The sequence below is a fragment of the Talpa occidentalis genome, unplaced genomic scaffold, assembly GCF_014898055.3.
Source record: "Talpa occidentalis isolate TD23 unplaced genomic scaffold, MPIMG_talOcc4v2.1 talOcc4.11, whole genome shotgun sequence".
Lineage (NCBI taxonomy): Eukaryota > Metazoa > Chordata > Mammalia > Eulipotyphla > Talpidae > Talpa > Talpa occidentalis.
In genome coordinates, this window is record NW_023601104.1 from 5,280,866 (window position 1) to 5,294,414 (window position 13,549).

General features: G+C 34.1%; 1 protein-coding gene across 1 annotated transcript in view; it reads right to left on the reverse strand.

The window, feature by feature from the left end:
• Positions 1-13,549, reverse strand: part of AQR (aquarius intron-binding spliceosomal factor) — an 87,957-nt gene that overhangs the window by 37,262 nt on the left and 37,146 nt on the right. The window contains exons 15-19 of the mRNA XM_037502164.2: positions 11,904-12,024; positions 10,492-10,633; positions 7,096-7,274; positions 3,920-4,087; positions 2,429-2,598 (exon numbers count right to left, since the gene is read on the reverse strand). Coding sequence (XP_037358061.1) covers positions 2,429-2,598; positions 3,920-4,087; positions 7,096-7,274; positions 10,492-10,633; positions 11,904-12,024 — 780 coding nt within the window. The remainder of the gene's footprint in view (positions 1-2,428; positions 2,599-3,919; positions 4,088-7,095; positions 7,275-10,491; positions 10,634-11,903; positions 12,025-13,549) is intronic.

The window sequence follows — 13,549 nt, forward strand, 5'->3', positions numbered from 1 at the left end:
CTAAGTTTCCAAAGCTAACGCCCCACAATCAGAAACAGAGTAATGTATGCCTCAAGTGTGAAACATATCGCAAATCAGAAATAATAAGTTGACATTGCTGGAAATAAAAAAAGGAACCAAAGTGATAAAAATAAAATGTCAAATAGAATTCCACAATGAAGGAATCATGACTACAATAAGAGATCATTATAATAGCTACATATGAATTATCCAAAGTTAACTACCAAAAGCTAAAGTAAACTCTTAGACTGTTGAAGAGCTACTTCAATAAAGTAACACATGCCACATAATAGAAGTCAGAATTCTAGGCTAATAATTTCAATGAATAAAATGCCCAAACCAGTCATTTTCATATCATAAATGGCACACACTCCAGTAGGACAACAAAATAACATATGTATGTTAATCACATTGTCTTTTTTCATTTTCTTGCACTTATCACTACATAAAATTTTCGTATTCACATACTCAGTTACTTGTTCATCACTTCTCTAATTTCCACTAGACTATCATTTCCATGAGAACAGGGATCTAATAGACTTTGAATATGGGACAGGTTAAATGTATGAACAGATAAGTGAAAATGAATGTTCACCTAATATAAATGAGAGCTCTACTCGCTAAGGAAATTAAAATTCTAGTAGATAAATAACAATGATACAAATATATTGAAATGATTAAAATATATCTAACTATTATTTAAAATAATGATACAATGATACAAAGCAGCAAAATGTGACAAAACAGCACACTGAAACAGCACAACGAAAACAGCTCATATTTAAGTAAGAGAGCCTTGTGGCACTGGGGAAGGTTTTATGGGGGAAAGTAACAATTCGATTTAGATCAAAGTAGAGGACCACCGAGAGTAAAATGACTAGTGGAAATGTATGAAAAATGAGTGTTCATGAGGAGAACAAGGGCAAGGCCAGAGGAGGTCAGCGCAACTCTTCAGTGAAGTATCCAGATTAGGGCAGCCCACACAAGTCCAGAAAGAGAGAAGGAAATAAACGAGGGATGCCCAGGGACTTCATGAAACACTGAAGACACCAACAGAGCATTCCTCCTTCCCCAAGCACAGGCAGGTTAATCATGTCCCCTCTTTGTTGGGCAAGAACTTGAATGCCTCATTTGATCTTCCATATTTTCATCTCTATCATTATTTCTGGTGTCTTTGAACCATTCTTCGAAGTTATTTCCTTCTATCTCTAACTTCCCTTTTTAGTAAGCTAAACTTCCCAAAGGGTTGAGCTGTGTCTTACTCATCTCTATTAGTTCCGTGTAACTTAGCATAATACCACATACACAGTAGGCAAAACAAAATGGGTAAAGAAACAGTAAACTTCGTTTCATTTTTAGTGAAGTGACTGAAATTCAATCATTACTAAGAAACAGAGACAAAATAGAGACCCTGTCCTTATTGCATCTTTTTTAAATAGAGGCATGTTTTGTTTATTTATTTGTTTGTTTATACATGCACTGGGTACAGTCAGAAGCGCGGGAGGGTGAGAGAATTCACCAGAGCCAGAGCGGGGAGCAGAGCAGGCAGAAGGACCGAAGCACACTGCTGAGGGGAGCAGCGGGCGGCAGGAGAGGTCTGCGCGCCAAGTGGGGCCCTCCTCTGGTGGCTGGGGAGCAGCCAGGGATCGAACCGGCGCCTTCTCAACCCAGCGCTCAACCGCTGCGCCACCGGGGAGGCCCCCTGATTGCATTTTAAGAGGGAAGTCAAATACATAAACTCTCAGGTATAATAAAAGCAATGAGGGTAAATTTAAGATAATTGGACTAATAATGTTGCGAAGGGGCGAGGCCACTTTAGATAAGATTGTCAGAGAGGGCTTCTCTGAAAGGTGACATTTAAACAGAGTGGTCTATGTAAAGCAAGCCAATGAACCTTGCAAATACTTTGGGGAGACCATCTAGGTAAAGGGGACACCACATGACAAAGCCTGGATTTTTAAGGAACAGCAAGAAAGGTCATTGTAGCTGACATAGAGTGAATAAGGGAAAGTGACAGGCAATGATACTGGAAAGGGTCAAAGGGAAGATACTGAAGGGGCTTCCTGGATTAGGATAATGACTTTCTAATATGATGGAACATTATTAGAATGCTGAATAGGGCTACATATAGATATAATTTACATTCAGTGCTATCTGCAGGATAGTATAAGGGAAGGAACAGTCAAGAAGGGAAGCAGGGATGTGAGAGGTGACAGGATCTTGGATGCGGCATCTGTGGAGGTGATGAGGTCCTTAAGTTTTCATTTTCTTATCTATAGTCAAGAATTTCAATAAAGGAATTGTTTAGAATCAAAATAAAACAGGATTATTATCTTAACTTTTTTCCTTACATAGTATCTGCATAGTGATTATCTTATGTTATTCAAATTATAACAAGGTGCTTTTAGTTATGTAGCCCAAAAATTACCTTAAAGTTATTTTCCTTTGGTTTTCTCCTCATTATTATATTGAAAGTTTCATACACATCTTCTGCTCCATTTTGTATAGTATTGGTCATATCTTGTTGGTACTGGTTTGGATCCAAAAATACTCTAAATGTCCTTGACTCTCCTCTAAGATTGGGTCTGGGTTCGGGTCCTGGACATTAAAAAAAAAAAAAAATTGTTAAATGAAACAGACTTTTAAAATATCAAAGTAAGTTAAGAGTATTTCCTTTTCTATAAATGAGTGAACCATCCAGGCTTAACTCAGCCACTTCCTCTCCAACTAGAATGCCTTCCACTCATCCATCAAATCCCATAGAACAGAAAGTTGTTTCCCTTCTCTAAATTCTTACTGTTCCCATGATATAGTCATGTAATATGTATGATGCAATGTCATTAACCATAGTTATTTGTATATGCCCTCTTAGAAGTCAAAGAATTTCTCTTTACTCTTATCATAGCTCCCACCATGGCCTTACATACAGTAAATACTCAGCTGGCCACTCTTCATCCTTCTAAATCCATTCCTTATTCACTAGTATAAAAGGAAATTTCATGTATACAGAAATATGGGATACAAATAACCAACACAACAGCTAAAGGGCTTTTTCTTGTCCCTTTGCTCTATTCTCCTTTCTTTCTGTCTTAGATCGCCAAGTCGGGCTCCATTATATGGCCTTGTGTTCATCCTGCCTATCCATTTCCTATTTTCTTGTCATTTAGTTACAGGAGTAGCCTAACTATAAGAGTATCATTTTAGCAACAGGCAGTCATAGTAGAAGCTGATTCAAGTTCTGAGAGAAGTTGAGTAATCAAATTATAAAATAAACATTGGTTAAGGATTCAATTCTACTTTAATACCATTATAAAGGAAAGGTCAGGACAGTATAAACATTTCAAGGAAAGATCAGTAAAAAACCTAAGAAATCAAAGTGCTGACTAACAATCTAAGGCAGTGATTTTAAATGGGGGAATGCTGGCATCTTAGACAGTTCTATTTAGATGCTTCACATTTCTGGACTCCTTCCATCAAATGCCATAACTCACTACACCCTAGTCATCTGACAACATAAATATCACCACATTTCAAAATGTAGGATAGTGCTATTCCCAGTTGATAGGTTCTATATAACTAATCAAATCAGGAGAACTTAAGAAAAAATTAGACAAATATATCACTGAACAATAATAGAAGGTTTTTGTAAAAGAAATACTATACAGTATCAAAATGGAAAAGTTTTAAATAAAGGTGATTTCAAAAGATCCTATCCTTTTTAATACCTAACACCAAAGTTTAGAAACCACATTATTTCTAAAACTGGGTTGCATATACTTTACGAAGATTTTATATACAATTCTTTGTGACAATTTGATATGCAAAACAGCTAAAAAAATTAGCTAAGATGCACAAAGGAAAAAAAGAAAAGAAACTGATCATTAAGTTCACACACTTTCAAAAATATGGATCACCATACCGTCTTCAATGACACGTCCTTTATCATCCAACATGCCCTGGATTTCACAGCCTCTGACATAAACCAGGCCAACCTGCTCAATAAAAGGTCTCCTCCGGTCAAACTTGGTGCCATAAGGTTTAGTGGGACGCACAGTAATTAAAAAGCACACATCATGCTTACGAAGCCCTGGTAAAACAAAGACATTTCACACATAAGAATGTTATTATTTTCAGTTTTTGATGGCAAGTCCTCATCCTCTGATATTTAGAATAGATTAAAAAAAAAAAAATACCAGAGATGATCAATGATATTTGCATTGTAATGTAATTACTGGTTTTCTTATAATCTTTAATACTTATTGCTTGATAGCAATCATTACAATAAAAATCTATATTAAAATTAGAAACTTTGATGCCACAAATAAATTACTGAATAAAACTCCAAGTAATGCTACAGCTCCAAAATGGCCTGCTTTGTCATAATTCTTATTTTTAACATTCTTAGTAACCAAAAGTATGGTTGGCATGTAATAAATCTGTATCATATTTAACAGGTTTCTAACATTAGTTTAAACTATCCATCAGTGTCATTCCAACAACAGCCTAATTGCATTTCACCAAAGGAGGTCAATTCAAGAATAATTCATCACGACACAAAAGCATTGTTTACAGATAACATCTTGAGAAGAAGGCTGACTATATATAGCTTCAGTTGACAAACGCTGAACATTTTTATAAGTGAATGTGAAGAACAGGTGACGTGGGCCAGAGTCCATGGTGTCTCAGTCATCAGAATAATAGATTCAAGAATTATTACAAGTAGAGGCATTGAACCATTAGGGACATCTGTTAGACACTATATGACATAAATGCAAATTTAATCAGCCTACTTGTTCATAAGTGTGGTAGTAGGACATACAATTAAATCAATTAATGTTAGCATAGGGCTAATAGTATTGGTACCATTCTGGTTTGTTTAACATGGAGTGGGGTTTTGGTGTGCTAGAAATAACTGATTCATAACATGAATGTTTATTTCTCAACAAATTCTATACAAAAAAGCAGAGAAATAAGGAGGACTAAGGACAACTGTTCTTTCTGGTCTGAACAATTCATTAAAACTTCTAAGTCTTAGAAAGAAGTAGTCCTGAGAAGTAGTTTAGTCCCTACCAGTGTCACTTTTTGGCATCACAGTGGGATGACTGGCCATCTGTTCCCTTCTAAAGACTTTTTACTGTGGGACATCTCAGATCTACAATAAAAACACCTATATCATAATGAGTTCAACTACCTCTCTCCATTCAGCCATTTGCCTTCTGCTCTCGCCCTGACTGTGCCTTCTGGAGCAGAATCCAGAATTTTAGTTTCATGAATTCCTTAATTTTCAATGGGGTGAGAGAGAAGACAGCCCTGAGCTCCACAACTTCTTGAAGGGACAAAAAAAATGTTTTACAGTATTTAGCTTAAACTCTTTAAAAACTATTTTGTCTTAAAGGACAACATTCATCACTGTTTAACAGAACCTCTCATTTTTGTTCTCTTTATTTCTATTGGTTTATTGCATCTGTGACTAATATAGGGCCTCAGTATTAGCTGTGGCACCCAGAAAACACCTCTTCCATCATGCCCCATGGGACAAATCCCTTATCCCACTATACCTTACTGTACCCTCTCTTGCCCATCAAAATCCACCCATTCTATTTTTCATTTAAAGAAAGAAAGGAGGAAAAAAAGGTCAATGTCCTTTTGACAGCAATCTCAAAGTAATAAAGGAAAGGGATTCTGGTAAAACATTCTTTTTCATATTTTTCTTTACACTATAATGTAGATTTATGGGCTATGCATTTTATAAATGATTTTTCTCTTTTTTAAGTTTTACTTCCAATCAGGACTACTTCTAGGGGTAGCTAATTCAATTTATTACCTCCTGTATAAGGCAGTGTTTATTTTAATACCTCTTGAAGCTCCAAAGAGTAATAAATGTTAAGACCTTATCCAGCAACTTAATGTCTTTCTTGAGTTTCAGTATCTGTTATTTTAGAATGATACATCAGATCATAACTCTTTTGGAGAAAACAGGAGTCATAAAAACAACCTGTCAAACTATGTGCACTACAATGGTTATTTGTTAAACATCTGGCAGTTCTGTTGCTAGATTTCTTCAGAATATGATGAATACAACATATATATAGTTTCTATGTTTATAAACAGCTATATGAAGAGCAATATTATCTAAAATCTGAATTATTAAGGGACTACCCCTTTTCTTCTGGAATGCCAAGAAGGTGAAAGGAGATAAAACCTACCAGCTATGTTTCTCATAATACGGCAGTAAGCAAGAGTACTCATGGACAGCTGGGAGAGAAATATAAAAGTGCCAAATAAAAGTCAGTTCATGGGTCATTTCTGGCACAGATGTTATCATTGTTTTACTTCTATATGACTTAGTAACTTTGAACATGTCTGCCTCTAAATAAAATTGTTACTGTTACACAGAACTTCCAGGCTCAAAATCCTGCCCTAATAATGAATAAGGACATTGAAACCTCTCTGCAAGTATTGTTTATCTTGGAGTGAGTACATCTTATTTCACTGATCCTTTATCTGACTTCCTTGGTGCAAATAAACTACTAGCTTTCTTCTTGAGTTGTTTTACTAGAGACTCTAAAATGCCTTTTGAGTTTGTCTAATTTTGGTTTGGTATCTTATCTTCCACATATAGTATGGACTCTTACTCTCTTTACTTTGACTGCTTTTATATTTTAAAAATTCCAATTTTCCTTGCTTATTCTGCATGTATACAAATTATATGTGGGTTTTGTTCCTTCTTTAGGACCCTAATATATTTATTCTTTTTGTATTGATCCTATAAATTTATAAATATTATTTTATTAAATTTATGACTTAAGTTGCCATCTTCTTGGATTTGCAAATTGCAATTTTCAAAACACTTTGATATGTACGCTATATTATGCTTTTTATTAACGCGTCGTGGTATTTATTCTTGTATGAGCCTTGGTATTTTTACTAATAATAATTACAAAGACAACTGTCATTCTGTACATCAAATTTTAGACAAAATGTAGTAAAAGTTTAAAAAGGTAACATTTAATAAAAGCATTTTTCTAATGCTATAAGTGAAAGTCTATAAACCAAAAAGGCAAAAGCAACTTCACTTCTGAAATGGAAAACTACCTTCCCATTCGTCTTTAATGTGGTCTCTGACGTTCAGATTGATGGTGACATCTGCACGGACTCGGGTTGGCCAGTTTTCACCTATGTTGGGTTTAGCAACTTCAACCACAGTGAAAGCCACAATGGGCTGGGCCATTCGTGCCCAACCACCAAACACAACACCGCCATACTCAGACTGCCTGAAAACCAAAGAAATGGATAATTACTCAAATAAAAAACAACCTTCCCCAACTTACAAATTAGTAAATAAGCACACATGTTTAACCAGTATTTAAGCCTCACACTAGTAACTCCTATTTCTAAACTTTTAAAAACTACTAAGGACCAATACATAGGAAATATCTATGGTAGCAACTGTAAAACACAGCCCAGATAAAATATTTTCCACACCCACAGAGAAAAAGAGAGTTCTACGTATATGAGTGCTAAACTATTATGTTAACAAATGAAATAATCCAGTATACCTTTTAAACTTTTATATTTTTATCATTTTCCTCTTTATCTAGTTTGAATCATTTATAATTTTTCTTAAATATTTTAAGTATTACTATAAAGTTCCTCAAAAAGATTTTAAAACATGCTAGAATTAAAAAAATTAAAAACACATAAAAAAAATCTTTGCAAAATGCCTCCTTCAGGGCATAATATTTAAATAATTTAAAAGATGCTGCCGTAAATTGGAGGGAAAATAATCAAGCTAGCTGTAATAACTAAATATACTAACATCCAAATACTCATTCTTTCTTCTTTTATTAGTCCAAGAAGTGCTTTAGAATCTACATTAAATAGCATATTTGGGAAATCTGTAACATAAAAATTGCAGCAGCACTTCAAAGTTGGAAACTACTGCCAAAAATCATTTGCTTACATGATTTAAAAAAACTATATTCTATATAAAGGCTTTGTCACAACAAAACATTGCAGAACTTCATCAAAGAGAGAAACAAATTAAAAATTCTGCAAGTCAATGACTTTGTTAGTCATTGGACAATTTCTAAAAGGCATTTACATTACATCTAACCCCTTTTGCGATGACTTGATATCACTCTCAACTTTACTGTAATAGTTTATTTGCCATAAATACACTCATCATAAATGCACAATTCAATAATTTTGAGTAAATTTACATCTGGGGTTTACCATCGAAATTCAGTTTTAGAATTCCTATCACACTTCAAAAAAGATCCCTCTCATCCAACTGTAGTCAATCTGTTTATACAACCAGGCAACCAACTAATCTACTCTCCCTGCTTACTTTTCCCCTTATAAGATAGACTAGCAACATCAAGCATTAAAAAGTATAGCTTTCTGCCCCATGTAAGCACATCTTCTCTTAGTGCCCAATAGTTTCAGCAGCATGAACACAGGACCATTAGAACCATCAACGAGTAAAGATGCTGTATCTCTACCTTCAAGATCCATGGGACAGAGAGAAGGCTGACTGACCCCCTTCTCACTAAGCAGTTTCCTATGGTGGACAATTATGAAAAAACAAATCAACATGTGTGATAAAAAAAAAATTGGGGAAAAAAAGGACATTTTCTTCTTCCCTCTGCAGAAAATGTTGTCCAAAAAAAAAAAAAAAAACCAAAACTGACAAATTGCAAGATCTCCAAGTATGCTTGTTTTATTTGGCATTTAAGTAAAATATATTATGTTTATTTGAAGTTCCCTAGTTAATAAATTCTATTTACAAAATGGCCAAAATTAGGTCCAGAATTTGAACATGTAAATGCAAGGTAACCATAGATTGTAAGCAAGTTTTCTAATCAAGCACTCCCCTGGGGTCCAAACAATGGGCAGTAATTTCAGCGAAGCTGTGGGCAGGGATGATCAGCCAGTGGGTATACAAATTTCATAGTGCTAGCCTGCCTACTGACTCAACTGATTATTAAGTCAAAAATACTTTTTGTGTTTTACAGTCTCACCCAGAATAACTTTTCACATAATAATTAATTAAAAAAATAGAACTGTGTATGAAACAGCATATGAAAATGAAAAAATAGATCATAATCACAGTGTCCATGCAGCTCTCTGCAATTAGTAAAGAGAAACCCTGAAGATACCTGAATTGGTTCATTTTCAAAAACTGTTTATCTTTTCATAACAAATGCAGAATAACTGTATATGTATGCATGGTGTGACTTTAAATGTAATAAAAATCCATTTTACATAATTGATTTTACTTGTTTATAGTCATTTATGATATAGAACATCTCCATCAATTTCACATGTAGAATAAAATCATGAATACAAGGTGGGTGGGAAGAGCACAAAGGACTCTGGTGATGGTGCACAGGTGAATGGGTGGTGGGAACTTCATGGAGCCTACACCTGAGAGGAGAAAGCATACATTGTACAAAAATGAAGAAAGATGTAAAAAAATATATAAATAAAAAAAATTTAAAAAAAGATAATGAACACAGGGTATTTACCCTGTTAGTCATGTCTAAAAAAGAGAAACCTTCACAAATCTTGTAACACAGAGCTGCCTACAATAATTAGTATGAAATGCTTTGCTTTGCTAAAGAAATTAAAGACATGAGCCAGCAGGAGGGGAGTTGAATTTAAGTAAAAGAGTTCCTCAAATAAGGAGACATAATCAACTGGTGTTAAAAGTAACTGCAGATGACTTAGTATCTTTAAGGCAATCTGTGGACTGAAGGCGAAGGAAAACTTTACAGTGTTCCACTCCATGCACTGTTTAGCAACACCCAAACCCCATCAGGGCCCTTAGAAGAGACTGAACTAGTGGTGACGAGCATATCCACTATCCTTTTATTATAAACTTCTGGTATTTAAACTGCCTGCCCATGCATAGGCCTGCTGGCCAAACCATCCCTTGCCCTCTTTGTCCTTTTACTAATGTCCATCCTACTCCCCTCCACACCTATCCCTCTCCCCACCAAGGAATACTGTGACCTCCTCCTTCTTATACCCAGTTCCCCAGCCCCATCCAATTACCCAATGCATAATTTATATTTTAGCACATTTACTACATTCTAATTCTAATTCATATTAAAGATAGTATTATGTCTATACATACACACAAACATTATGTATAGACACAATACAATACTATCTTTAATATGAATTACAATTAGAATGTATTAGAACATAATATATGTATAGACACAGTATTATGTCTACACATAATACATGTGTATGTACAGACAATGCTATATGTCTATACATATATACAGACACAATACACATACCATGTATAGACACAATACATATGTATAGACATACTATCTTTAGTATAAAGGATTACATCTCATATTTTGGAAGACATTCTCTTGCAGTATATATTATTTCTAAATACACTTACAACTGATACAAGTATGTCAGTCACTGCCTGCATCTCTTCATTACAAGTGGAACCAATTTACTAACCATGGCTTCATTCTGCTGACACTATCCTCAATGTCCTGCCTGATTTCGTACGTTGATTCCAAGCGGAAGAGATTAAAGTTCCTTAGGAGATAATCATGAAGAGTCAAAAACTGCAAATTCAACTTGGGAAGAGCAAGACAACCTGAAAAAGGAAATAACATCCATATTTGAATTATTCTTTTAATCAGATACCTGGTCAAAGTATTTTAAAAAAGCCACCACAAATTGGTAAGTCTGATTTAATGTCTGAAATAAAGCATACAGTATTTGATGAGCTCTGATTTTTATTTTCACACAAAAACTGAAACCAAGTAAAAAATGCTGTAATTGAGAATTAGGATTAAAGGATAGATTTCATCAATCTGCATATCAATGATATAAAATAGTGCCTCTAAAAAGTATTTAAAGTATCTCAAATAATTTTAAAATATTTCCTTTACCACCCAGCAAATAATGCTGCCATAAACTTATTAGTCCATGATAAAATTAACATGAAAATGAATTAATATATATAACACTGCACTACTTTATCTCCAGTGATTAATACTGGGCTCTGAATCTTTGCCTTTTTTGCTAGACTTTAAGAATAGGTATTGACTGTTTTTCCAGGAGCTGCTTTTGTTCTCTGATAATTAATGAACGATAGATTTCCATTACCCTCACTTAACATTTACTTGGACAAGTGACCAAATACTTGGTAGCAGTATCAAAAAAATTATCTTAAAAAGTTCAAACATTTTACTGTCTATCTCTCTAATCCTATATTTAACACACGACTATAAAGGGGTAAAACTGTGATTCAAGGAAATGTAATAACACAGGAAGTGTAACTTTCATTCTGTCACTGTAATAGGCTATTTGATAGTGCTTTATTTTGTGAAACTTTTTTGGGAGGTTTGTTTGAACTCCCTGTAAAATCAGCTAACGGACCACCCCACAAAAAGACATCATCATTTGCTGGTAATACACCCTTGTTCTGACCCAAAATACCACCTCATAGTTTGCTCACCTTCCCATTTTACCAGATTTGTTTCTAAATGCTTTTCACTTATCCTCAGAGAATGAGAATGTGCCACAATTGACTATATGCCAAAGTGCATTCTGACACAATTTTAAAGACATTTTTCACAAAAAAATTTAGGAAATCTTTTGAACAATAGCATATTTTTGGAAAAAATGTGGCTGTTTTAAACATGTGTACACATGTACACACACCCCTCACACGAAAGTGATTAAATTGAATAAAAATCCTTAGTGCTAAGCACTTAAAATACTGAATAGTTTCTAGCTTAGAAAATTAAACTTGAGGGTACCAGAAAATAATGCAAATGTACAAAGTAGACATGCAGTAACATCTGATAAATTCTAACTGAAGTTCATATTAAACTTGAGTCCATGTTGATTAACCATACCTTCCCCAGAATAGTATTCAGTTGGAACAATATTTTCATCCCATATGATTTTCTCAGTTGGATACAATGGCATCTGGTTTAACTGCTGAATCTGAGATATTCGCCGTTCATGACGAGATACCTAGAAGAAATAAGATGACTCGGAGTTAAACCAAACATTTTATGGAGAAATGCACCATATAGTATGGAAAGAGGTTTGTCTTTCAGTTATTGTAATACTTGAAAACTTTTTAATCTTTCCCCATATTCCTCATAAATCAAAGATGAAAGAGGTACCAATTGCGAAGATTCTTGGAGTCAGACAGATGTGAGTTCAACTCTCAGCATCTGTGTGATGAGCTAGGTAAAAACTGGGCAAGTTGCTTCAACTTTCCTGATCTTGGTTTCCTTTGCAGTAAAACAGATCAAATGCCATTTCTCAGGTTTCTTGTGAAAATGAGAAATAAAATTCTAATTCATAAAAAAAGAAATGAAATGGAATACTATAATAGAGTATAAGGCATATACCTTATACCAAGAATTTAAAACCAGAGGACTTAATGTTCATTAATCTAATAAAAAAAAAGAAGCCTTAAGTTCTAGGTTAGTTTTCATTCCAGCTAAGCTAAACAGTCAGGAAGTCTATTCATCTCCTTGTCTCAGTCTTCTCCCTTGTGAGAAAATTAGACATGATCTCCATAAGCGCTTCACTGTTACTATTACAGCAATCTATCTCAAATGGGGAAATAAGCTTGCTACTTAATACATGCTAAAATAACAATACACTTGAAAAACACAGTAAAGTTGTATTTTATAAAAGATATATGATATCACCTAAACAATATGCTTATTTCAACTTTTAAATCAAGTGATATTAGAAAAATCCAAAGCCTCAGAAATCTCTTAGGAAATGGCAGAAATGAAAAGATAACGCGGTAGCAGTATAAATTTTTAAAATTATTTTCTTTTGGCATAATATTAAATTTTAAGGATGACATTTTAGCTTTAAGACTCTAAAAGGCAAATAGGATCAACTTTATATTCAAAGCTATTTCCAACAGAAAGAGTCCAGGAAAATTCCTCATTTCTTTTTATAGTAAGAATCTATTATAAAAGCCCAAAACCTGAATTAAAGAGAGATTTTTACATTGTCAGAATATAGGACAAGGAATTTCTAGAAAGCATCTGTAGCTAGAAACAATGAAAAGTGATTTGTTAGAAGGTGGGTAAAGATGGTGACCCAAGACATGTAATGCACACAAGTAAATATATCAATAAAAGAGCATTTCCATTCTTGAATTAAAAACCCTTCCCTAGAGTTTCTCCCCAAATGGCACTGAAACAACTGTCATCAGGCTTAAAACACATGCTACAAACAGTTTCTTGTTACAATCTCTAAAAACTTATAGCCATCTTCTTTTCTTAAAAGTATTAGCTTGGAATATAAATTACTAAACTATGTGCTAAATATGGTTTCATATGTTTAAAACATATCAACACAGTGTATATGTATACAGGTATAAAAAAAAAATCCAAAAACTATTGGAAAAACTATTCAACCTTATAGCAGTTAGGAAATAAAAAAATTAAAACCAGCTACTATGCTTTTATATATCATAAGACTGGCAAAACTTGGGAATACTCATAATATTCAGTGCTTAAGAGTT